General features: G+C 36.7%; 1 protein-coding gene across 6 annotated transcripts in view; it reads left to right on the forward strand.

Moving 5' to 3' along the window:
* Nucleotides 1–1,525: 1,525 nt before the first annotated feature.
* LOC120634434 (collagen alpha-1(I) chain-like) overlaps nt 1,526–25,480 on the forward strand; it is a 29,738-nt gene continuing 5,783 nt past the window's right edge. Inside the window, exons 1-19 of one of the 6 annotated variants that reach the window (XM_039904995.1) lie at nt 1,526–1,743; nt 5,018–5,113; nt 5,535–5,714; nt 7,670–7,800; nt 8,497–8,661; nt 10,212–10,337; nt 10,662–11,048; nt 11,544–11,661; nt 13,044–13,669; nt 14,226–14,331; nt 16,283–16,413; nt 16,862–17,018; nt 17,702–17,800; nt 18,345–18,461; nt 19,719–19,877; nt 21,546–21,660; nt 22,184–22,320; nt 23,566–23,768; nt 24,548–24,881. In XM_039904995.1, coding sequence (XP_039760929.1) covers nt 5,044–5,113; nt 5,535–5,714; nt 7,670–7,800; nt 8,497–8,661; nt 10,212–10,337; nt 10,662–11,048; nt 11,544–11,661; nt 13,044–13,669; nt 14,226–14,331; nt 16,283–16,413; nt 16,862–17,018; nt 17,702–17,800; nt 18,345–18,461; nt 19,719–19,877; nt 21,546–21,660; nt 22,184–22,320; nt 23,566–23,768; nt 24,548–24,881 — 3,361 coding nt within the window. In that variant the 5' untranslated portion in view covers nt 1,526–1,743; nt 5,018–5,043. The other 5 variants (XM_039904996.1, XM_039904994.1, XM_039904993.1 and 2 more) reach the window with 5 other exon arrangements.

Below are 25,480 nucleotides of genomic sequence, written 5' to 3' on the forward strand. Positions count from 1 at the left end.
GTTGCCCCTCCTCCCTTCACCGTAAAATTAATCATAGACAATTTAATTTTTTTGATAGCGTTTGACAATTTGGCAACAGTTTTAATTAAAAAGCCTAATAAATATTTCAGGCCAAATATATCAGGTATAATGTTAAAAACACATTTCAACTCATTGAAACTGATTTATGCAGGTAAATGCTGTTGTTTTTCTGTATTTTATTCTAATAATTCTGTTGAGATTGCAGTCTGTGATTTGTCTGTGGAAACGAAGCAATAAAACTTTTTATTGAATTATTTTATTTATTTATATAAATTTATTTCATGTTTTTAATATTTAATTTAAAATATATTTTTTGTCCTTTTTACCACATATAAAACAGATTTTGGTCTTTTAAATTAAGTTAGAAGCCATATTGAATTTTTAATGACATTGAAAACATAGACGATACGTTCGGATACATTGATCAAATATTGTTTTAGGGATGTACCCCATTGTAACACTAGCAGTAGCTTCTGACTCTACTTGATTTCAAGACATTGATTATTTTATCATTCACTTCTTAATATTTTAGCTTCAAATTATGATTAAATCAAAATTTTTGTTCATAGTTATTGTTAGATTTGGATAAACTACAATTTTAATTATTATTAACTATTAGGTACCGACCATCAAAAAGTAACATTAATTTTTAATTAAGAGAAGTTGTTGTAACTTCAAAAAACTGAATAACATATTTATGACAACTATGTACAATTACTTACTCCTAAAAAAGTATTCAGTAATCGTTATTCATCTCACAAAAAAAAAAAATTGTGGAAAAAAGTTATTCATTAATATGAATACTAGGACCCCATTGGTTGATGGTTCTTATTGCGCCCTTTCTAACTATTGGAAAGGACGAACTAAGACCAACTCTGTACCCCTGTACCAGTCCAGGATTAGTAAATATGGCCATATAGGCCAAGCAGATTGTAGCGGACGGTTACTCGATTACACAGGATAAAATTAAACAAAACTGGCTTTACTAATATGTTAAAACCCGATTAAAAATCATTCCTATAAAAAAATATCAATCCTAGGAAAAGACCGAAGTTTTTTTGTTAAAAATGAAAATTAGTAATATTTATGTGTTGCATTATTCAGTCTCAGTATTTCAGCCCTTTCCTTACAACAAATGAAATATTATTATTATAAAAAGGTATATGGGGCGCCGGAAATAAAGTCGCCTACCCTGGCACTGCCTTGTAACCCCTGTAACTACTACCGCAAGTCGAGCGATTTTTCACATCTACCAGCGTTCTATGACGTTCTATGACGCTAATGGCTTGATATTTAAATAAAAAACTATGAATAATTCTGAGAAACTACAAGTACCTGCTTCGTACTTTAATTTTTTGTAACTTCAATGCTCACCAGACTTACAGACAAAGCCAGTTAGGTTGGTACCGAAAATAGAAATATCGATATGAAACGTCGACTAACCTAATATTATGGTGCGCGTAATCGAACGGATATCTCACAATTCTCGGACTTTTGTTGTTTTTGTGTAGAAAAGGAAATTTTGTGAGTGAGAAGTATCCATCCCATGTGTATTAGTGTATATATATATTATGTATGTTGTGTGTGCGTGGTGATTTGTGTTCTAAGCTCATAGAAAGAAATTAATTAAATGTGTACAATCTGACGATGTTTACCTAAATGTGAAGAATCACCGTGTTTTGTGATATCAAGTGCTAGAATCCGTCAGGAGGCGGTAATCATGTACGTTTATTCGCTATTTGTGGATTCTGGATCTCGACTCGATGTACCATAAACAAAAATGTCAGCGATCCCGATTTTTTGTTTCTCACTGCATACTCCTCGTTAAACCTTAATTAGATCACACGAATGATATAAATTATTGTTAGACGCTTTCTCCGAAGGTGTCGTCTAGTCGAAACGGCGTGTGTTTGGCATTAAATCGGCCTGCGGCCATAATAAACGTGCGTTTTGTATGCTTCGCGCCTGTCTACACCCGATCTATCTTATTGTTTATGTATGGAATACTGAACCTGGAATTTTTATAGCGTTTCGAGAAATAATTTAGTTTTAATTGTTTATCTGGATCGAATCGTAGACGAGGGCCGGTGTGTGCAAGAAGGTAGCGCGCGTCTTAGTCCAAGGTTCTTTAGGATCTCTATTTATACGAATCCCGATAGTTTACTGCAGCATAATGACATTCTCGTTATGAAGTGCCGTGCAGTGAATTTGTGGGACATGTGCCAATTATTACGCCCGTGACGAAAGGATCGGATCATTACGTACTTGTATGTATACAAAATACAGTGTTTACTTGTGCTTAGGAGGCAGCATTGATTGTTATTTAACCTATGTTGCATCCACTGAGACAGATTACAAAGTGTAATGTTAACAAAAATATGAATTACATTGGATCTGGGTTGCACCAATTGCCTATTATAAAAATAACTAATTATACACACACTCAGGATTGTGAGGCAATTTTAAATCAACTCATGAAATTTGAGTGACGATTTAGTCCGTCCAAGATGTAAGTAAACCTGTTTTGTAACACTTTTCCCAATGCTTGTGAAAGATTAATTGTTTTACTCCAATTTTCCAGTACACAAAACATTTTGTCAATACACAAACTTTCAGAATATAATATTTGCTCATGTTTTACACAGAAAAATTGTTTTATAAGGTGCTTACTGAATAGTATTGCTCCATGTTAGGATATCATTTATTACCACAACAGTGTCTGTTATATGACCCATAATCTTATGTGAAAAAGTATAAACAAAGAGTGTTAATACATAATTCTTCCTTGGAGAGGTAAAAAAAAGATTAATATTCTAAAAGCTTATATTAAGATTAGCTATTGAACTAAACTACAAAGCCAAGTATGGATTTTATTAGACCAATTGTGGTGTGATAATGAGACACTGAGTTCTATCTGTGTATAGGAGCTTCTACGAGAATAGGAAGAATGGTCCGGGGGGTCAGATGTTACATATATGTGTATAATTAAAAATATTTATCTGTGCATAATATTCGCACAGAAAGAATCAAAAATCCTTGTCCAGTGTTTCTTTGAACTAAACATAAGTTTATATAAGGTATTGATATACATTAGTAATCTGTATATTTTTGTTTGTATTTAAAAATTAAAAATTAAACCACCTTACTAACAATCAAAGAGTCTCTAACAATTGACCATGAGGAAGCATCATTAACAAAAGCTAAGACAGCTTGCTAAGAGATGTAAAGCAAAGGCAAGGTCTCTCTTATCCTTATATTATGTATTGTTAAACAACATATAATGTCTATCTCTTGCCTAAGTGCCTTTTTTTCCCTGCCTATTTAAATAAGAAAGCCTTGATTTGATGGTTAGACAAATGAAATAAAATAATCCCCAAACTGTAATACTTAAGTTAGCTTAATACTTGTAATAAACTATATTTTAATCAACATATTAATTATATCTGTGAATATGATATAGTACTGGTTCGTACTGGCAGGTTTCCAAATCGATCAATTGGGATTTAATTAGCTACGGAGGACACTTTTTGAGAACCCCTTGTTCTGTCTACATTATATACACTGCGGAAGTCAATATTAATCAAAATCAAATTTCTAATTAATTATTTCTAATATAACTAAGTTCTGCTCTGCTCAGAAGGATTGAATCTTTACCTACTGACTAAGCTACACTAGGACCTAACTAACCTATATACCTATATACCTGTCTAATGCTAGGTATGAAGATATAAGGGATATCTGTACAATAGTAGGACCGTCAGGTCAGTAAACTTTAACCGCATTGCCACTTACAATCAGTTGAGATCTCAGCTGTGCATAAAGTTCTCATAGTATTAAAAAAGTTGTTCTATCTTAAATATTATAAAATGTGTATCTTTAGGTATAAAATATCAAAATTACAAAAAACACAAATTTCATAAAATGTTATTTCATAAAACTTGTGGAAACATTCTTATGGCGACCAAAGGTTTAAAGTATGATGATTTTTGCATTCAAAAGAATAGGATTTGTCAGGTGGGAGGCTTTCACTGTGGCTAGTTACCACCCTACCAACAAAGATGTGCTGCTAAGCGATCTAGCGTTCCGGTATGATTTTGGGTTAAAACCGATTAGGGTTATAGGTTTAATATGACTGCCATACCCCTAAAATGATAGCCCGCCATCATCTTAGACTGTATAATCACTGCTAAATCAGGTAAGATCCCTTGACTGCAGTCAAACTTGTAGGGGACTAAAATAAAAAAGGACACATACTGTCTTTTTCCAAAGCAAATAATTTCAATGTTGTTAAACATAAATGAACATTGGCTTCACTTCAGCTGTAACAGCTCCAATCAATGGTCAGTATTGGCTAAGAATCATTGACCCAAGAGAGTTACTGGAAAAATTAGGAGATTTAAATTTTGTTTTGTCCCTCTACCAGAGTCTTAGAGTACATGTTAACCCTGTTGTTGTTGTTCATTATCCCAAAAATCTAATAATTATTGTGAACTAAGATGTGTACTACCTACGATGTATATACCTTAACCTGAGAACCTGGGTTGGCGCAGCATTACCAGCTTATTTATTGGGTTGGGGTGCTTGGTTCTCTCCTATAAAATAAAACAAAGAAGTGCCAAATAGTGGGATTAGTAAGGCTGGTAATTATGAAGATGATGGGAACATTGTTTTTACAAGTTAACAAGTAATAGTCAAGTTAAATGTAGGTCTCAAAGTCTTCTATAAATTTAACTAAAAATGAAATTGATGTGATTAGTTATCTAAAACAACTATTATTACAAAGAATAATTAACAAGGTTAACAAGGTTTATTTCAAGAATGCAAATAACATTGGAGTTAAAGTAGGAATATGTACAGAGCATCAAACAATAAGCTCCTTTCAGTTTTGCACATTGACTACTTCAGACACACACTTGTCCAGTTTTATTGTATTATCGTTCTAAGGTGAATCTTTAAGACTTGTGATTTATTCTGAAATTTATTTTATTTTGTGCAGTCAAGTTGGCGAAGGCACGTAGGGGTATGATCAAGGAGAAGGAGAAGGGCGGGGGTGCCCGTCTCAAAGATGAACCCAATGACCCTGCTGAACCAGGTGAGTTCAAATTATCTGCCTCTCAAAGAGCTCTACTAACCAACCACTTGTTTTTAAATTTTTTTTCTTTGTTTTTTTTGTCTATGTTAAGCTTTGGAACAGCTGAAACAATTTTGGCAAAATTCTTATATTTAGATACAAAACACATATTTATACAATTCCGGAAATCTATCCCAGCAGGGGTGAAATGAGATTTAGTGGTTTTTATGAAAAACCTATGTTTCAAATAAACTTTGATATCTATATTCATATTCCAAATCTAAGTGTAGATTAGATATTAGCTTAGTTATTAAATTAAACCTCTTGTCTATTATAATCTATGCACAAAAACCAGACAAATAATTGAAGTAAAACACATTTTGTAGTGAGAAATTTGAATGCACCAGTACCTTCTAGTTATTACACACATCTTAAATTGTAGGGCACGGTTCTCGTCCGCCATCGGCCTCTTTACCGACCCCGGCGGCGTTAAAGAAGGAACCCGACGAGCCGGCCCACAGAGTTAAGATGGAACCCCATAGCCAAGGGGGAGAGGACTCAAACGCTGACCTCGGAGTAGACGGTATTAAGACTGAAATTGACGGCCTCATGGATAGTGACGGTGAGTTAAAATCTTAAACAAACTTATTACGTTTTTTTATATACTATTACATTCCTACTATTTTTTTTTTTGTGCAATGATTAGTTTATTAGTCCTTACTATTTGTGAACCTGATATCCTTACATAAACTGTTCAGTTGAAAAGTATAAAGGATGTATCAAAGCTTTGTTTCAAAAGGAAAAAATAAATCAAAAATATACTAGGTGTTCCTAGGTGCTAACTGACCCTCAGACCCTAACCTAACGTACTCCTAGATGTCAACCCCACAAGAACGTCCCGTAATATTATTTTTTCACTATCACATGAACTTTGCGCCCCAAAAACGGGCGTGGTTTATCTACATAGGATTATCTTGTTAATTACTTTACTATTATTTTGAAACTTACAATAGAACTTTTTAATTGTACTAATTGTCTTTTCGCCTAAATAAAATACGTTACTTTAACTTATATTTACTAAGAACCAGTATTTTTATAGTACATAGCATTTGTATTAGTATGACAGGTCATTTATTCATCGTACCTTGCCATGACATTAAACCGTTCGCTCGCTCGTTTCAATTTTAGTGAGTAAAGTTCCCATCCTGACTGCTTAATAAATAATGATCATTATAGTAACAGGAGAACTCAAGAGTGATCATTTATCATTAAGATATTAGATAAAATAAAATGGGACACATGCTACATTGATAAATACTATATTATGCCTTATTTATAACGGAATAAGAACGCAACACTGAACGGCATTTGCTATTAAGCGCCCGTTAGATGATCAATTTAGCATTAAGTCAATTTGTGACCTTGCTCTCATAATACTAATAAATCAATCTTAAGTAAATAAGGTTGATAAAAAGGCTATCATTTAAAATAAATATTTAAAATTAAAGAATATAAGCTTCATATTATTCATTTATTTTCTTGAGCGAATCAAGATGAAACTGACTGACTAAGGTATGGATTTAAAAACTGGCAAACCCTCTCAAAATCGAGACGGGAACAATGTCTAACGTTTGGTCTTAAACTTAGATATGCTTGAAAACCTATTAAAAAAAAAATTAAAATTATTTTTTTATCAGCATAAAAAATCTTTTTATAAAAAGAGAAAAACCTCATTGTCTTGTTTAACGGATAAATAATTACTATAAGAGCCTATTTACAAGGCACATTTTACGTTTTTTACGCTCATGTGATCCAATTTAACATCAACAATTGATAAGACAATATACCGCAGCACGGAAGAGGTCGTCAAATCTAGTTACTTGTCGCTTAAATCCAAGGTCATTGATTGGAATGACGCCGGAATGATCGTCTAACGGACGCATAAGTACCTTATAATGGTTTAAAGGTTGACCTCCGACCAAAAATGGTCAATAACGACTCTTTATAATTACAGTTCATTTTCCTAATTTGTTTAAAACCTTAATAGAATATTATAGTTAACATATTTCTTAATAAATCCCATTAATTATTATGCTATATAGGGCAATAATATATTGAAAAGAATTTAGGGCTTGTAGTAAATTTTTTTTTTTTGTTGAATTACTTATTTTATTTATTAAGCTGTTAAACAAGCTGTTGCCCGTGAAGCTGGCCGCTTTTGATTCATTTAAAAAAAATCCTTTTTAACATTTTCCCTGGATAAATGGTAGTAGTATAATTTTGGATGTTATTTGTACACATAGTTTAGGAGATAATGTAAAATTAAAATATCGCGCCGTTCCGGGAGGGGAGTTTACGGCTTTGAGTAAGGTAGGTAAGAATGACCTGCACTATAATAATTTGCGGAGTTGATGGGCACAGGCCGTGTTTCTATGTTAGAAACACGCCCTTCGAAGTTTTGCTCTGTTTATAGGTGATGGGTTTCCACCTACCATCAGGTGGGCAAAAATATTTGGTCCATCAATTATTACTACAAAAAATCTGACTGAGTTGTTTAAAATTGTTGCCTTGTTCCAGGTGACCCCACTAAATCTCCTCAGTGCGAGCTCGGGGGTCCAGGTTCTCTGAAATCGGAGCGTCTTTCCTCCGACTCCAATGACATTATTGACCCACAGACTGGGCTTAGAGGTTCCACTGGGAATATCCAGGTAATTATCTACATTCGCTTTTATCTCAATATTTAAACCGACCCAGCATTGTTTTAGTATTTTTTTCTTACATGTCTCAATATTTATTTATTTATTTTCTAACTATGACCCATCTGCTCTATTAAAGAACAAAATAATTAAAATACAGTAATAATGAAAACCGAAATCAAAAAATTACATGAGATATTAATATGTAAAAAATATTTCAATTACTTAGATATGATATCTTATGTATAAACGTAATCTTTCTAAAAATGTTGAAAAAAAATAAAAGCATAGGTTTAAACGTTACTACTAGCTCAGTGGGTAGAACTTCGACTTCACTTTTGGGGGGCCGAGTTCGAATTTATTTATAATACGAACTCGGTCGGAAAATTTATTTATAAATGAAATCACATTCATAAAAGGAAACTAAACTAAGGAGTAACATTGTACACTCACTTAAAGTCTAACTCAACTTGCGTTATGAGGTATTAAATATAACTTAAAATTACACACTCCGCTGATACCCTAATATGAAACGAAAAAAAAACAATATTACTTACATAAAAGAAAAACAAAACAACACTAACGAAAAAAAAAGAATCGAAAATAAAAAAATATTTGGGGCAACGAGTGGATGCAACAAAATATGCTAGTCGTAAGTTGAGAATAAATAAATATAAAATAAATTAATAAAAAATTTATTATTCACAGGATGGTAACCCAAACTGCCGTAACCCGAACGGACCAGAGAATATGGGATCGTGCCGTATGGGCAATTCAGGACCAATGGGCCCCGGTGTGTCTATGGGACCCATGTCCAGCGAAGCGCAGACCTTGCCGTCTAATGTCATCAGCAAGCAATCTGGCAGCATGGAGGTAAAGTATAGCTCATTAAAAATATATTAATTTTTAAAATTCACACCAAAATTCGCATTTGAAGCGATTATAGCGCATTGTGTAGGAGCTCGACTGCACTTTCGGGGGGCCGAGTTCGAATCCCACCACGCACCTCCAACTTTTCTAAGTTTTGTGCGTTTTAAGTAATTAAAATATCACTTGCTTCAACGGTGAAGGAGAACATCGCGAGGAAACCTGCATGCCTGAGAGTTCTATATAATGCTACAAACCCAGTGCTCTCCACCTCGTTGGGGGCCGCACCTACGCTGCGTTTACCGGTGACGGATCGCCATTCTAGCGCCTTAAGACCCCAACGTCCATGGGTTCTCCGAGCTATTTGTCCTGCCCATTGCCACTTCAGCTTCGCGACTCGCTGAGCTATGTCTTTAACTCTAATTCTTCTACGGATCTCCTCATTTCTGAGGAGAGATCACGTAGAGAAACTCCTAGCATAGTTCTCTCCATCGCCCGCTCAGTGACTCTGAGCCTTCTTATGAGGCCCATGTTTACCGTCCCTGTGTACGGCCCTGTAGAATACCAAATACCACTCCGCACTTGGCCAGCGTAGTATATAGGCCGTAGGGCCTATACCCTTATTTATGTGACAGGACACCCGCGCCCAGAGTGGGTTGGTAATGAGTTGATAATGACGATATAACTTACTCGTATAAGTAAAATTTCATGATGTTTAAATTACATACGGCCCTTCTCCAACCCCGAATATAGGCATAAAAGTCGAATAATCCAAGCGAGACAATAAACACATGTTCCAATTGCTGTATTTAGTAAATGAGGTCATTGGTATTAGCGTAGGTTTTGTCCTTTTGATTTCTCCAAGCAAAAGCTTTTTCTCGAACTTATCGACTACTTTACTTGACTATGTTCGCTAAGTTGTACAAGTTTTCTGTTCTGATTCTTTTATTGTTTTTTACGACATGTTAAAACTGTGATGAAGGTTTCGAATTATACGACAGAAGAGGTATGAGAAAACAGTTTTTTCTATACTTTCATACTTTATGGTTATATTTAATTATTTGTACTGTCTTTAACACGTTCGAGTTAGCTACGGAATACGACGTCGTTTTTCATTTAAATTTGAAACGGTGCAACGGTCCTTTAAACATTCCTTCCTATTACGGCGGAAGACCTTAGAACGTCTGCTATAAGAACAATTTCCTGTGTCAAGTCTTTTTTGCGCCTCAATAGGGAAGATTCTTGTAATTTACACAGTAAATTTGATTCTCAAGTTTATATGGGATAACACCAGTGCGCCGCATCGGTACGAACACACGCGAACGTTTTAAAGAACAACTAATCCAGATATAATTCAGTCTGTTTTTGGTCGGTGTAGGTCCAACAAACACGCGAAAGTAAACATATTTCTAAATAGCACCACTATTCCATACACCATAATTTTAGGTATTTCTATTCCTATTTAAAAATGACCTATTTTATCGGTAGTTTTTTTTTTGTGAACTGTTTTGAGTTTCATTTGTTTTCATAGAGATTTTCTCCGTTTGTCCCTACAGCAGAGTCAGATTTTCGTTTTCTCCACCATGTTGGCAAACAAAGGGGCTGAATCTGTTATCTCTGGGCAGCATCATTCCATCATTGCGTATCACTGTGCCCAGCCTGCTACGAAGAAGTATCTCGAGGTAAGGTTTTATATATACTAAAACTAGATGGCAAAAGTCAAAACTTTACATTAGTAAAACTTTACAATGATTCTTGGAATGAGTTTAAGATGCATAGTCTTTTTTTGTATCTAACCACATTCTATTTGGTTTACTTAAATCGATTGAAAATTCACTTCTATTAACACAATATGTAAGATCAATGCTTTCGAAGTAAAGCAGGTTTTAAAAAGAAAAAAGTGATCCTAAATTGCCTTCCACTCGTCATCAAATGCAGAAAACTTGAAGATGGCAAAACAGGATGTTATAATCGAATGTGTTCAAATTTAAATGATTTCCTTGCAGAAACATCCCTTAAAAATAGGCCAGTTCAATAAACAGAATCCCGCCCAATGGCTCAACAATCTTGCCATGGCGAAAAGCCGAGCAGGAATGCGCGGCGGGCCTAATATGATGGGCGGGCCTAACCAAATGGGTCACATGATGGGTGGACCAATGGGACCCAACATGGGGCCGATGGGCCACGGCGGCATGGGGCACATGGGACCCAACATGATGGGCCCTAACCGCATGGGTGGACCCGGCAATCAAATGATGATGATGAAAGGCGGGCCTGGCCCGATGGGGCAAATGGGTCCGGGCATGGGTCCGATGGATGGGTTTCCAGGGGGCACCCCGTCCTGTGGTGTCATGGACGGCCTCGGTGCTGATGGTGAAATGCCCTGGGACACCGTGAGTACCTATTGCAAAGGATTTATTGATTTTACTTGTATGTATTGATTTTTGTTGTTGTTTTTATTGGGCGACAATTGAAAAAGAATTTACAAGGTCACGTTTAAGCACATTTAGTTAAATTAAAACAACAAAGATGTGAAGAGAACTAAGAAGATTCGTATGCTATAAAGTTATTATCCCGCAAGGTGAAAAAGTTTATAATATGTCGCATACAAATAGTCGTCATCATCATCAGACGCAGAAGTGTAATGTGATAATTAAATTGAAATTTATTTAAGAAGTTTAAAATTTTATACCAAAAAATAAACATAACACAATACACAATACTATTAGTAGAAATTCAGTATAATTTTTCTTATTGGATAAAAAATCGCCTAAAGTTTTAGACGTTATATTGAACGTGAATTAAAATAAAGTCTTTTATCAAATTTTAATAACATCTAGAATTCTTAAATCTTTATCATGATACATAATATGATAATTTTATCACAGAAAAACCCCTCCGTAATGTCGAATGGCATGGCAAACGGTCCTTCTCAAATGCCGCCATGCTCTGAGGCGGGAGACAATTCCGGTGACAGCAATATGCCCTGTCAGCCCGGACCTAAAGGTGACTATGTGTTTATCTTGTTAAGAATAAGAAGGTATACATCTCCCACCGTGTCAATATATCAATTTGAGGCTTTTAGTTAACTTAACCTTAACATTGAATCGGTGATAGCGCATTTGGTAGGAGGTCGACTTCACTTTAGGGGGGGGGGGGGTTTAAAGTTCGAATACCAGCACGCACCTCTAAATTTTCTTTGTTATGTGCGTTTCTAGAATTAACACTTGCTTCAACGGTGAAGGTGAAGCATCGTGAGTTTCACATAATGTTCTCAAAGGTGTGTGGAGTCCACCAAACCGCACTGGGCCAGCGTGGTGGACTATGGCCTTAACCCCTCGCTCTGTAGTGGGCCGGTAATGGGTTGATGTGATGAAACTTGAAAAAAGTTAATCGACATTTTTTTTTAAATATTAAGCCGCAGAGAATCGTTTAAGCTGCATAAGCCCGCTGCGTAGTTTTGATACTAACTAAACACCTGTGTCAACAGTTATGATTACGATATTTTTGATACTATTTTCCGCCGACTTTACTTACCTGATAAAAGTCATACCATGCTCCCAAAAAATATAGCTTCAAACTTAACAGCTTGCTGACTAAATTGCTGGGCTTCTCGGTTGTAATACGAACTATTTTTAATTGAACTACATTTCTTTCCTCGTTTATCCTAAACGGGTTGCAGAAGGAATTATAAAGTTTATTTTTGACGGCTGATTGGCGCAGTGATCCTGCTTTCTGAGTTCACGGCCGTGGGTTTGATTCCCACAACTGGATAATGTTCGTGTGATGAACACGAATGTTTTACAGTGTCTGGGTGTTTATCTGTATATTATAAGTATTTATGTGTATTATTCATTAAAATATTCATCTGTCATCTTAGTAACACAAGCTACGCTTACTTTGGGACTAGTAGCGATGTGTGTATTGTCGCAGTATATTTATTAAGTCGCTTATAATACTTGTAGCCTTTCCAAACCCCTTAAGTATATGACCTGATAATAGTATATGATCCTGGTCAAATAAGGGGAGTGAATGAATGAATGAATACACTTTTATTGTACACCAAAGAAAAAAGGTAGCTACAGAGATATAAATATATAGAGCAAGAGAGTGCAATTTAGTGGCCTTATCGCCATTGGCGTGCATAGCGGGTATGCAGATGATAAACAATGAAGATAATATTCGAGAGTTCTAAATACTTGATCTTGTTCTAAATTCTAATACTTTGTTTATAACTCTTGCAATGTCTTTCCTTAAGTTTTTTAATACTCGTACTGGATATTTCCTTCATTTATATCATCTGCATACCCTGTGCATACCCTCTATGCTTTTTACAACCCTGATTGCAGTTAGTGTTAAAAGGATTATTCTAACGAGTTTCCTTTCAGTTTCCTCCGCAGGTGTGAAAATACCTGACGAGAACCTCACGCCGCAACAGAGAGCTCACAGAGAAGAACAACTGGCCACAATACGGAAAATGCAGCAAATTCTATTCCCGGAGAGTGGATCTAACCCTAATCAACCTGGGGATGGATCGCAACCGCCCTCGGACATCAATCCCCCAAATTCCAGCGCCAACATGAATATGTCCTTCCCTCCCATGTCAGCGCATGGACCGATGGGTTCCGGACCAAACGGACCAATGGTTTCAATGTCCAGTAGCATGAATAGCGGACCAAGTTGCACTATGTCCGGTCCGATGGGTCCTAATGGACCAATGGGCGGAGGGCCAATGGGTCCAGGCGGCCCGATGGGACCAAACGGCCCAATGGGCGGTCCGATGGGTAATATGGGTGGGCCGGGAATGGGCATGGGTGGGCACGGCTCTATGGGGCCTAATGGGATGATGGGGCCAAACGGTCCAATGATGTCGGGAATGGGGCCCAATGGACCCATGGGGCCGATGGGGCCCTGTGGCATGAAGGGAATTAGAGGGCCATGCGGAGGGCCGGATATGAAGTCGGGAATGTGCACAGATATGCACATGGGTAGAGGTTGCGGCGGACCTATGGGAGTGAGTATATAATTTTTTTTTTAATATCTAAGAAAAGCATTTATTTATTTTCTTCTTAGTAATAACTCGAAGCGGTGATAGCCCAGTAGATAGGATCTGGACTTCACTTTCGGGGACCGAGTTCGAATCCCAGCACGCACCTCGAACTATTCTAAGTTATGTGCGTTTTAAGAAATTAATATATCACTTTCATCAACGGTGAAATAAAACATCGTGAGGAAACCTGCATGCCTGAGAGTTCTACATAATGTTCTCAAAGGTTCGTGGAGTCCAGCAGCACTGCCCTGGAGTGGACCGGTAGTAAATGTATAAGCTAAAGCAGTATGGAAACTAGACCCGATTGATAAACTTATTACTCCACGCGACCTACCTACACTACAGAACGCAAGCGACCACTCGTCTCGACACCGTAACCCCGATTAAAATCCTTCGATAATAGCTTTGGGGTCTCGTAGAGGCGTTTATTCGTAGTTTCTATACTGCTTTAAGATATTAACTGTGTTAAAAATGAGTAAACAAAGTTTTGTTGTACTAATATCGAAATTATTATTTTCAGCGTATGCCCAATCCCATGGGAGGTATGGGAGGGCCTAAACCGTGCATGATGGGTCCACACATGGGACCGAGAATGATGCCAGGACCGAACCTCAACACTATGAATGGTAAGTAGCATTGGAAACACATTATATAAATACTAGCTGTTGCCCGCGACTTCGTCTGCGTTTTTTCTCTAACTCCAACCCCAGTTTGGGCAAAATTAAACACATATTATAACCTCTATAGTACAAAAACAATTATTTAAATCGGTTATAATTTGCCGGAGTTATGGTGTAAAATTGTCAAACACTTTCATCCCCTCTCCCAAAGGAACCGAGCTTAATGTCGGGGTAAAAAATATCCTATATTACTTCTAACACTTCCAAGAATATGTGTACAAAGTTTCATGAGCATTGGTTAAGTAGTTTTTGCGTGAAAGCGTAACAAACAAACTTACATTGACATTTATAATATTAGTAGGGATAGAGATACTATTAAAAAATTTACTTTTACGCAAGCCTAGGAACTGCTAGTATGCTATAACATTCGTTAAAGTCCTTCACCCCGCACTGAAACAACATGGGGGGTGAACTCTTCATTCCTGAAACCTATGGCAGAGGACCTTATCATTATCACTATCGTCATATAATCATCATCATCATCATCATCTTGTATACAACAGGTTTTTGTTCTCGTATACAACATGTAACCGAATAACGAGATACCCTTTTTTTTGGAAAACTTTAAGCTACCTCCCGACTCTTCGGAAGGACGGAGGTTAAGTGGGACTCCCTCCTCTAAAGGGTAAAACCCAAACTTAAATCCACCACGACATGTCCCTCTTTTTGGCTATTCTAGACGCCCGGATCACATTAGGAATCACCCTATAAAAATATTAAATACAAAGAACCATCTTTATTTTTCCATACAAACGAATTCAAAACGTTCTGTTTCCTTATTATAATCAAAATTATTTATTTGGTAACTATGACCCATTCACGCTACAACAGAATAATTAAAAACAGTAATAATAAAAAAAACTAAATCAAAAAACCTTACGTGAGATATTAATATTAAATATACAAAATAATTACAAATTAGAATTTGTGCCTCCAGGCAGCCCTACATGGAGTTTTTGACAACCCTATTGAAGATAAAATAACAACACGCGCATAGTACCTACGCTACGCGACGCGTAACTGATAAAGTGACAGGAGTCACTTGATTTTAATTTTGCATGTGATGTTAGGGCTGCATCTGATTTCTTTCAGCAAAAACGATGACAATGGTTTACTTAAAAACTATTAGCGTTTCGAATATTGGATAGAAGCAGGCGTTACTTTGCGGAAATCTGTGATATATTATGAAAATTATGCTTAATTTGCTATACTGTTAATAACTGATTGAAATAATTGTTAAGTGTTTGACTTAACAATTATTCATTGTAAAGTCAACATCTCCTGAGGTTGCTCCGGTTTTGGAGCGAAACGTTCGTAGAGGGTACATTGCTGAAAATCTGTTTGGTGTGGAGTATATCGATTGAAGGAATTATAAATTACACCATACAGATTCTCCTGCTTTTCGCGGAGTATAGCAAATTAAGCTTAATTTTCATAATATTTGCGTTTCGGTTTCATAGATAAGACAGTAAATAATGTACCTCTAAAGTCTGTGAAGTATTATTTCGGTTTTCAACTACACGTCCTTTACTGAATGTGGCGTACAAATTAGAATAATAATAAACCTAATCATCGTTATCGTATAATTCGATGGGCGTCTACATCTGTACATAAGTCGATTGTACAGAGTTGTAAATTCCACAATCTCTTGCCGCTCGTTTCTCGCTTGATGTCGCCTATCCAACGAGTTAATAGGTTTAAGGTTTAAGGAATGCATCATCAAAGCCCTTGCATTGATTAGATATACAGATAGATGGATAAACACTTTATTGCATACAACAATAAAACTAACAACTTAACTTAATTAATGTATACAAATGTTAAATTAGGTCGCTTAAAAAATCATATTAACTTGAGGATGATGGTGATGTTTTAAACCCAAAGTTATTGTCCCCAGGTGGTATAATGATGGAGGGCGGTATGATGAGCGCAATGGTGCACGGAGACTGCGGTCCGGAACATCAGCACCAGCACCATGGAATGCCCATGAACGGCCCCATGTGTGACGAGTACGGACGCGGGAGGAGCGTAAGTACATTACCTAACATATATTTTATTTAAAACTATTCTTTACAATTATCTAGCACCACAGCTGCGCAGGCGTATGAATAAGCGAACAAGAATGAATTAACTGCTCTGTAAATTCATTAATCGGAAAAAAAAAATCTACTCACAAAAAATAATAACGTTCTTGATTTATTACTAATCGTCTGTGAAAAATTATCTATTTGATGCTGAAAACTTCATCAAAATCTGTTGTGTGATTTCATAGGATTTACCGGATAAAAGACAGACGCACACAGCGAATTTGTTTTATTCTACGTAGATATTAACAAAATTTATGAATAAGCTATCCAACACCTATAAAATGGGGGCTAAACAGGTCCTTAATGTTTTATTGTTTATGACTGACTTTCGTAAATTGCTGCTTGATTCTATTCTATATATTTATTTATTCATATTTCATCTTTTACAGATGGGGCCGGGTGATCCAGGCGGGTTGGGTCCCGGGCTGGGTCCGGGTTTAGGTCACAAGTCATCGCGTAGCCCCAAATCACCCCCATCAGATATCGACTGGCAGAAGTTACATCACCACTTCTTTGACGAGAACAAGAATATGGACACCGATCTAAGTAAGAAAATGTTTGTTTAAACTAGTTATACATTACATGTAATTTTTCGTCTTCGCAAAATTTCCGATTTCCTCTAGAACTCGAGATATTCTCCCGGGCTAAACAATCGCCTACCTCCAGTAAGCTACATACGTATTTGCTGAATTTCATAGATATAGAACATTATGTCGATCTATTCGGTGATAGCCCAGTAGGTAGGATTTCGACTTCACTTTCGGGGGGGCGAGTTCGAATGCCAGCAAGTTATGTACGTTTGAACTTATTATAATATCACTTGCTTCAACGGTGAAGAAAAAACCGCAGGAAACCTGCATGCTTGAGAGTTCTCCATAATGTTCTCAAAGGTGTGTTGAGTCCACCAATCCGCACTGGGTCAGCTTGGTGGACTACGGCCTTAACCCTTCTCATTGTAAGACGAGACCCGTGTCCTGTAGTGGCCGGTAATGGGTTGATATGATGATGGTGATGATGAAAACATTATGCAATAATAACATTTGTTACCTATTCAGGGATTGACCTAAATTAATGAAATTTTGCATAGAAATAGTTTGCATTCTGGAGATTGCTGATTCTGGATAGAAAAAATTTTATCCCGGGAAAATGAACGCTTCTTGCGAGGTTTTTTTTTTTTTTACACGCGGACAACATCTAGCTATAAATGATATAATCTTACTTGTCCTCAGGTACGCAAGTAAAGTCACCTTGTTCAGAAAGGGGTGGATGTCTTCCACCACCGCCTTACGGTGCTTCGCCCTTACACCGATCTGCCTCCGTGCCTATTGGTAAAATTACTTAACATTTCTTAAAGTTACTAGTCATTGAACGATGAACTGAAGTGGCAATGGGTGGGGTTCTTAGGTCGGAGAACAGACGGATGTGGGGTCCTCGTAGGCCCGACCCCCTACGAGGTCGAGCGAGTCGCTGGAATACGCGGGCCCAATACCGTGCAATATGTAGCTCAATTGGTTGATTTAATGATCTAATGTTCAGCAAGCTATTATGGAAATATCTAAACTTCAAATGAGATATGCATTTTAAGATGTAAACCTTTCGTAACCGGCAATATTTTAAACTAACTCTTTCCGGCCGTCGCGGCCTGTTTTAAATCCTACTTTGCCAACTAAGCTACGGTTTTCATACAGTATGAGAACTAAATATACTAATGTATGAGAACCGTAGCGTAGTTGGCAACCGGTATGCCGGTACATGCCTTTTATCAGTCCCCTAACGACTTGCGCCTTCTAGAAGAAACATTGCATGTTACCTTGGAAGTGTAGGTAAATACTTTCATAAAAATATATTATTTATATTCCAAAATCTCCACAGCAACACAATCGCCCTCACATGGCGGCGGTGTCCAAATGCCTATGTCAGCGGAAGCTTCCAGAGCTGGATCCGCTCTTAGCAGCCCTGCACACTGCAAACAGAAAAACGACGCACCAGGTCTGTATACGATTATATATCTTAATACACACACATACATACAACAAATAAAAGGCACGTACTAAAACACTCGTATATAAGGCGTGCGTACACACACGCAAAATGTACGCACGATGGTAGAGTACGCACGCACGTTATGTATAAATTCACAGACAAATTGTTTAGGTTTGGTCAGGTTACATTACATATAGGGCTTAATATGACAGCTATACCATTAGCTGTAGCCCGCTACCATCTTAGATTGCATCCTCACTTACCACCAGGTGAGATTGCAGTAAGAGGCTAACTTGCAGAGATAAAAAAAGCAACGGTACGTTGCCTTACGAAATTAGACTTGGCATCAAAGAATGAGGCGAGATTAGGACTAATACTTTACTTTAGAAGATGAGATCATTTTCATTTCAAATTAATGCTATAGTAATGAATTTATATGTGTATAACTTTCTTAATAATATTTCAAGAAAACTAAAAAAAAAATATCATTTGTTTGACGATAATTTCAAAAATAACTAACAAATCCTGAATTCCTTATCATTAGTTTTTCGTTTAAAAAAGTATTTAAGCATAGTAATGTGATTATTTTTATATACGCACAGTTCGTATGTGGGCCAAGTCAAAAGCCATTATATATTCTTAATGCTGAAGAACGTATGTGAAGTGACAACATTTTAGCCCAACATGTTACCGATTAAAAAAACAAAATTTGTTTATTGTCTTTAAAAATATTGTAGAAGGTCTAAATTCTGTCATACCCAAAAGCGCCACTAAAATAAACACTAGTTTACATTCAGGCTAGTCGCATTGCATCACATAGTTTTGAATTATTTGCATTACATATCGGTCAGTTAATTGTAACGAAAGAAAAGTATGATTCTTATGACAGTGTTGCAATGATACTGGCCTATTTTATGTGCACTAGTACTTATAGAAAAAAGTAGAAGCCATAGATGTAGAAATGCATGTTTTTATTTTGTCTGTGTTAGACATTTTCCCAACCACAATCATTTTAATAAAACTTTTTTTTTTTACTCAATTAGATAGGTTATTGTTTTAGTTTGGTTTGAAGTTTGCACACTTGATTTTTAATTTTTTTTTTCTGTAGTTGTAATGCGTATTTTTTGTTTTCCCCCCCTCCCCCGCAAATCGCTTGACCGCTTGAATCCCACCGCGTGGTGAAATAACAACGACAAATCATTTAAAAAAACGCCAATAAATGGCCTCAACGAAACCTTTGGATCAAATGTTGGCCAAATAAAGAGATACTAGAGAAGTTGGACGAAGGCGTGTTCGTCCGCACGCTCCAATGTTTGGCGGCGCAGCAACAGAAGAACCAACAAGGCGGCAATCATTCTAAGGAACCGAGTTTGATGCCCGTGCCATCCCCGCAACAAATATCGTATCTCAACCAGTTCGAAGGTAACTAGCTTTTGTCGTGGCGGAAATAATTTTTAATTACGGTCTAGTGGGTTTTATGAGGTTTTTCTAAATTAGGATCGAAAAACAAAAAAGTAATATGTTTTTAACATGCTCGGTGGCCCATTGACGGCTCATATATCTCTAAAGAAGTGGGCATTTCTTTATGTAATTATTATTCCTAGTAACTTTGTACCCAAAACAAGTGTATAGTAAAAATTAATACAGTTCAAATAAAATCGCTCAAATTAATAACACAACATATCCAAACAGTGATTCTTACCGCCGTCGCATCGCGTCGCTCGCATCCTCTATAGGGTGCTCTTAATTGATCATTATATTCTTTAATACTATTTATTAAAATTTTATTTACTTAGTGGGTAACGACAGACTAAGTCATTGTTGAAAGATGAAAAAAAAGTCAACATATATTTATTTATATATGCATCAGGGTAATTAAATTATCTAAAACATGGTATGGAATATGAACTAACTAAAAAAGCTTAATTATAGTTCAATATATATATTAAAGTTTAATCATCTTGCTTAAGTTGATTATTGTAGTGTCAAATTCAGTTATACAGTGAAATGTATTACGTTCGTTACGTTGTGCAACATTAATATATTTTCTAATTTTCCAAACAATTTTACAATAGCAAGGGGCTACATTTTTTTGTCTCCCTCGAATTATTTCCGCTCAGGGCAAAAAAATTGTGCTATGTAAAATCGCTTTTTGAGTGTGTGAGTGTGTTTTTCAAAGAAATATGGCCAAATTATCTAACCAAATTTAGTTTTTTTATTTAATACATGTTGGGTATACGCGTGATGTTTATATTTTGTCAACATAAGTCTTTGCCTTCAGGAAATCTCCAAAAAGTCTTTGGTACGTAATAATTATTTTAACGATTATTTAATTTAAGCTGTAACGTTAGTGTTTGTAGCTAGCGGTTTATCTTGCTAAAATTATATAGGTATTGAAAAAACATCATAAACGTAAAAGATTATAAAACACTTATTGTTTTCACTTCTGCCGGGCGGTTAAGATCTTTATTTATTTTTTATTTATTATGAAAGAAAAGTATTTTACATTATTTTAATTGATAAAAGATTTGCTATTTGATTTCCCCGCAGACCGGAATCTGTGCTAGAGCTGAATGAGTTATTTAATAAAATATTTTTACTTAAATCGTTTTATGTTATTTATGGGGTTTAAATATATATGCGATTCCATGAATGTTACATTCAATTTTTATGCTATTGTGTTACATTATTGTAAAAATAAAGAAAAAGCCACGCGTATACCCTGTTTCCTAATTAAAACACGACTCTCAACAACAAAATGCTAATTATTGATAATTCAGCCGTATTTTGGAAATCTTTCAAATTCATAGTTTTTTGCTCGACTGCTCAAACTAAAATATGTTTTAGGAGTCGCTTTTCACAGTATTTGTATATTATTGCACTGTGACCTGTAACTTTCGTTTCATTTTGGTGGTGGTTGGTGAAAATGTGCTAACATACTTTCATACTCTATGGCTAATTCGTTCTCTCTGTTTGTATTTACTACGTACACTCTCTACGCTAAAGTATCCATTGCAATTTCAACGTTGTACCAAATTGATAAAGTTTATATTCGAATGGGTTTAATTGACTATTGTTTGTTTGTGTCAGGTCAAGAGTTAACGATACAAAAGCAACCAAACACATCGTTAAAGGACAACGGACCACCTTCCAATAATGGAGGGCAGACGCCGCAATCAAATTCCAATCAGAAATCACCTGCAGGGTAAGTTATCGCTTTATTAACTATTACATATTCCGATTAATTATATCTCAGTTAAAGCGGTGCTAGCCCAGTGGGTAGGAGCTCGACCTACCTTTCGGGGGACCGAGTTCGAATCCCAGGAAGAACCTCTAACTTTTCTAAGTTATGTGCGTTTTAAGTTATTAAATATCACTTGCTTCAACTGTGAAGGAAAAAATCGTAAGGAAATGCATGCCTGAGAGTTCTCCATAATGTTCTCAAAGGTGAGTCCTTTGAGAACATTATCCAATCCGCACTGGGCCAGCGTGGTGGACAGCCTTATTAACCCCTTCTTATTGTGGATTTGATGATGATATCTCAGTTAAATATTCCTAACTCTGCCGGTAGTTTGGTATATATACTCCATTTTTTCTATCTTGTTTAATGGAATTGATTGTACGATCGGCAAATATATAATTTTCCTTAGATTTTTTAAAAAAAACCCCGAAAAGAACGCGGAGGAACTCGTGATCATTAACTAGTAATGTATGTTTTTGTACACCAGAATGATGCCGGGGACCCCAGAGCCGCACTCGTCGTTGTCGGAACAGCGCTCGGGGCGGTTTTCGATGGAACAGAGTCCCGGGTTCATCAATCCACAGACTCCAACATCTGCAGCTTCCACCTCTAGTACCAAGCAAGGTATGTCTAGAATATATCATTATTAACATTAGGCTTTTCTCAAAGGTGCAGAAGTCATTTCTGGGATTGAGTATACGCTTTTATAATATGATTCCTAAGGTAACTTTGGACCTACCAATGCATAAGTTTAAAGAATGTGTTAAAACACATTTATTTCAGCGAGGTTATTATACATACAATTGATGAATTTCTTAATGACAAGGTTGCTTGGAAGCATCCGGCTCCGCTTTCATCTCTCACAAGATAGAAAAATGAATGTTAAAATGCAAAATGTAAATTGTTGATGTTGGAAAAGAGCAACTGCTGAGTTTCTTGCCGGCTTCTTCTCGGTAGAATTTGCCTTCCGAACCGGTGGTAGAATCACTACAAACAGACAGACTTGACGTTTCAAAAGTGCTTATATTAGGCCTACTTGAAATAAATGAATTTTGAATTTTTGAGTTTTGAATTTTTTAAATTTTAATTCAATATTCATTTATTAAGCAACATTCATAATAAAACATTGCTTCTTATGCGAGGCTTAAAAGCAAAACCGATGAAACTAAGGTTTTCATACCGTAAACACATCCTGGAGATAGACGTTAATAACTTTTTCGTCGGAAAATAAACGATTCCCAGTGGGATTTAAAAAAACCGAAAGAAACTCGGACAAAGTCGCTGACAGTAGCGAATAGTATGAATGAATGAATACACTTTTATTTTACACCAAAGAAAAAAAAGTAGTTACAAAGATATGAATACATATAAAGAGAGTACAATTAGAGTAGTAGTAATACTATATCTTCTTTACATAGTATAAAATAAAGTCCCGCTGTTTGTACGCTTAGATCTTTTAAACTTCGCAACGGATTTTAATTCAGTTTTCGGCAACAGATAGAGTGATTCAAGAAGAAAGTTTTATATGTAGTAAATATTATAGCCGAGAAAAGGAAAGAAATTCTGAGATATGTTTTGTGATATCGTAAAAAAAACATATTTTGCTCGCTAGGCCGGATAAACCTAACAAGATAGAATACTATGTCAAAGTCAAAGTCAAGATCAAAAATATCTTTATTAGGCCCATAGGTGGCACTTTTGACGCGTTCATTACATTACACGGTAGTTAGAGGGAATGTAATTGTATGGAATTGTATTACTGATCACTCCATACTGCCCCACATAAATATCTGCATAGCACCCTAGCGAAGCCGGGGCGGTTCGCCAGTAATAGTATGTCCCAGTAATTTTTTTTTTCTCATGAAATAGACGAGAAATCCCGGCCGAGCCCGTCATCGAATAGGTCGAGTCAGGACAGCGCGTCGAAAACACCACAACGAGAGGGTAGAGAGGGGCGGGAAGGGCAATCACTCAGTCAAGGGCCCTACGCACCCTCCTCCACCGCCAAGAGCAGCTGCAGTGTAGTGTCCACCCCATCACACCCTGACGACACCATGGCATCTAACACTGAGGTAAGTTAGTGAATAGGCATATCATGCAATTTATCTTTGGGCTAGTCTGGAAATGCTCCTAAAGTGCCGTAGGACAATCGCCATCGTCTTGGCGATACTGATACCAGTAGAGCTAGCATGCGCACCACGAGATAATTTTCTCTACTTTTTACTCGTATTTTTTCTGTAGAGATTGACGAGATAATGGGAAGACATAAATCTCTCGAACTCGCATCCTACCCCTCCTGGCCAACATATTTGATGAGATGTTAATAATTTGATCTATATAATATCATTTTCTTATAAAAGCATAGATCGACCTAAATAATATCTCACTGTTGGGCAGAATCTATCCCTTGTGGAAGAGAGAGCAAGGATTACCAAAAACTTTATAAATAAATAAATAAAATAAATAAATATACTACCATCTTTTCCAAAGCTTACGTTGTGATATGGGTTCTAAGATGACAGATGAATATTTTTATGAGTTATATTCATTAATACCTATAATATGTACATAAACATAATATACGCAAACATGTTTATGACACAAACATTTTCCAGTTGTGATTATCAAACCCACAGCCTTGGACTCAGAAAGCAGGGTCGCTGCCCACAGCGCTAATCGGCCCCCAAAAACCTACTTAACTACTTAATGTCTTTTTGTAAATTTAAAATGCATATTAAAAAAATCCGCACCGATAGGAATTGAAGGCCTGAGGCTTGCCAGAGAGTCTCAGGTACAAATTCTGAAGGTAAAAAAAAAAAAAAAATTTATAATTACTTAATTACATTTTCAGACGACATTATCCGGTGGTCCTAACAGCACAAGCCTACCAGGCCCCTTCCCGGGACCGTGCAGTATGAACAGGCCGGACAACATCCCGATCAACCCCAACCAGGGCCCCAACGGCCCCATGGGAACCTCCACGTCCTCATTCGACCCCATCTCGTCACTGGCGCAGATGTCACAACAGCTGACCAACACGGTGGGCGGCGGGGGCCCCGGCCCGGGGGGACCCATGGGGCCGAACGGCGGCGGGATGGGACCCTTCAGCTCGGGCCCCCACCATATGCAGCACCACCACTCCATGCACCCGCATGGACATCCGCACATGATGATGAATGACTTAGGTACGTACCTTTAAAGTTTTCATAATACTTATATAAAAAAGGCGAAAGTTTGTATGTAAGTGTAACATCTACTGAACCAATTCGGCTGAAATTCGGAATGGTGTTAGATATACTCTAAAAGGCTTTATCCCGGAAAAATCCATGTTTCTTATATCATGAGTCCTGGTTCTTTGGATGCCAAACCATATTAAAGTCAATCGATACGCAGGGGTAATATGCAACGCCGCAACGCACAGTTGCAATGCAATTTTTGCGGTCCGGTGCGGTTCGTCGGTCCATACAAAATTGAGCAAAAGGATGACATGAGAATATTTGCAGTTGTATATTTTTTATTCCTCGGCTTAGGTTTAATAAAATGAAGCGCTTACATATAAAGACTTGTAAAAAATACTTAAAATAAATCTAAAATCATAGAAAGTCAAATTAAAGCCTAAATAATCAAGAAAATCGATGCAAAACATTGTCTAACGAGCAGCAAAGCTTATCTACCTCGCACAATTTCCTAGCACGGTACTACCTCGCACACCTTATTCCTTCTTTTGTTAGAATAGCTTAGCTTTGCATTTTCGCACGAGACTAGTTCTATACCTAGCTCGGCC

This window comes from Pararge aegeria, chromosome 24 (genome assembly GCF_905163445.1).
Source record: "Pararge aegeria chromosome 24, ilParAegt1.1, whole genome shotgun sequence".
NCBI classification, from domain to species: domain Eukaryota; kingdom Metazoa; phylum Arthropoda; class Insecta; order Lepidoptera; family Nymphalidae; genus Pararge; species Pararge aegeria.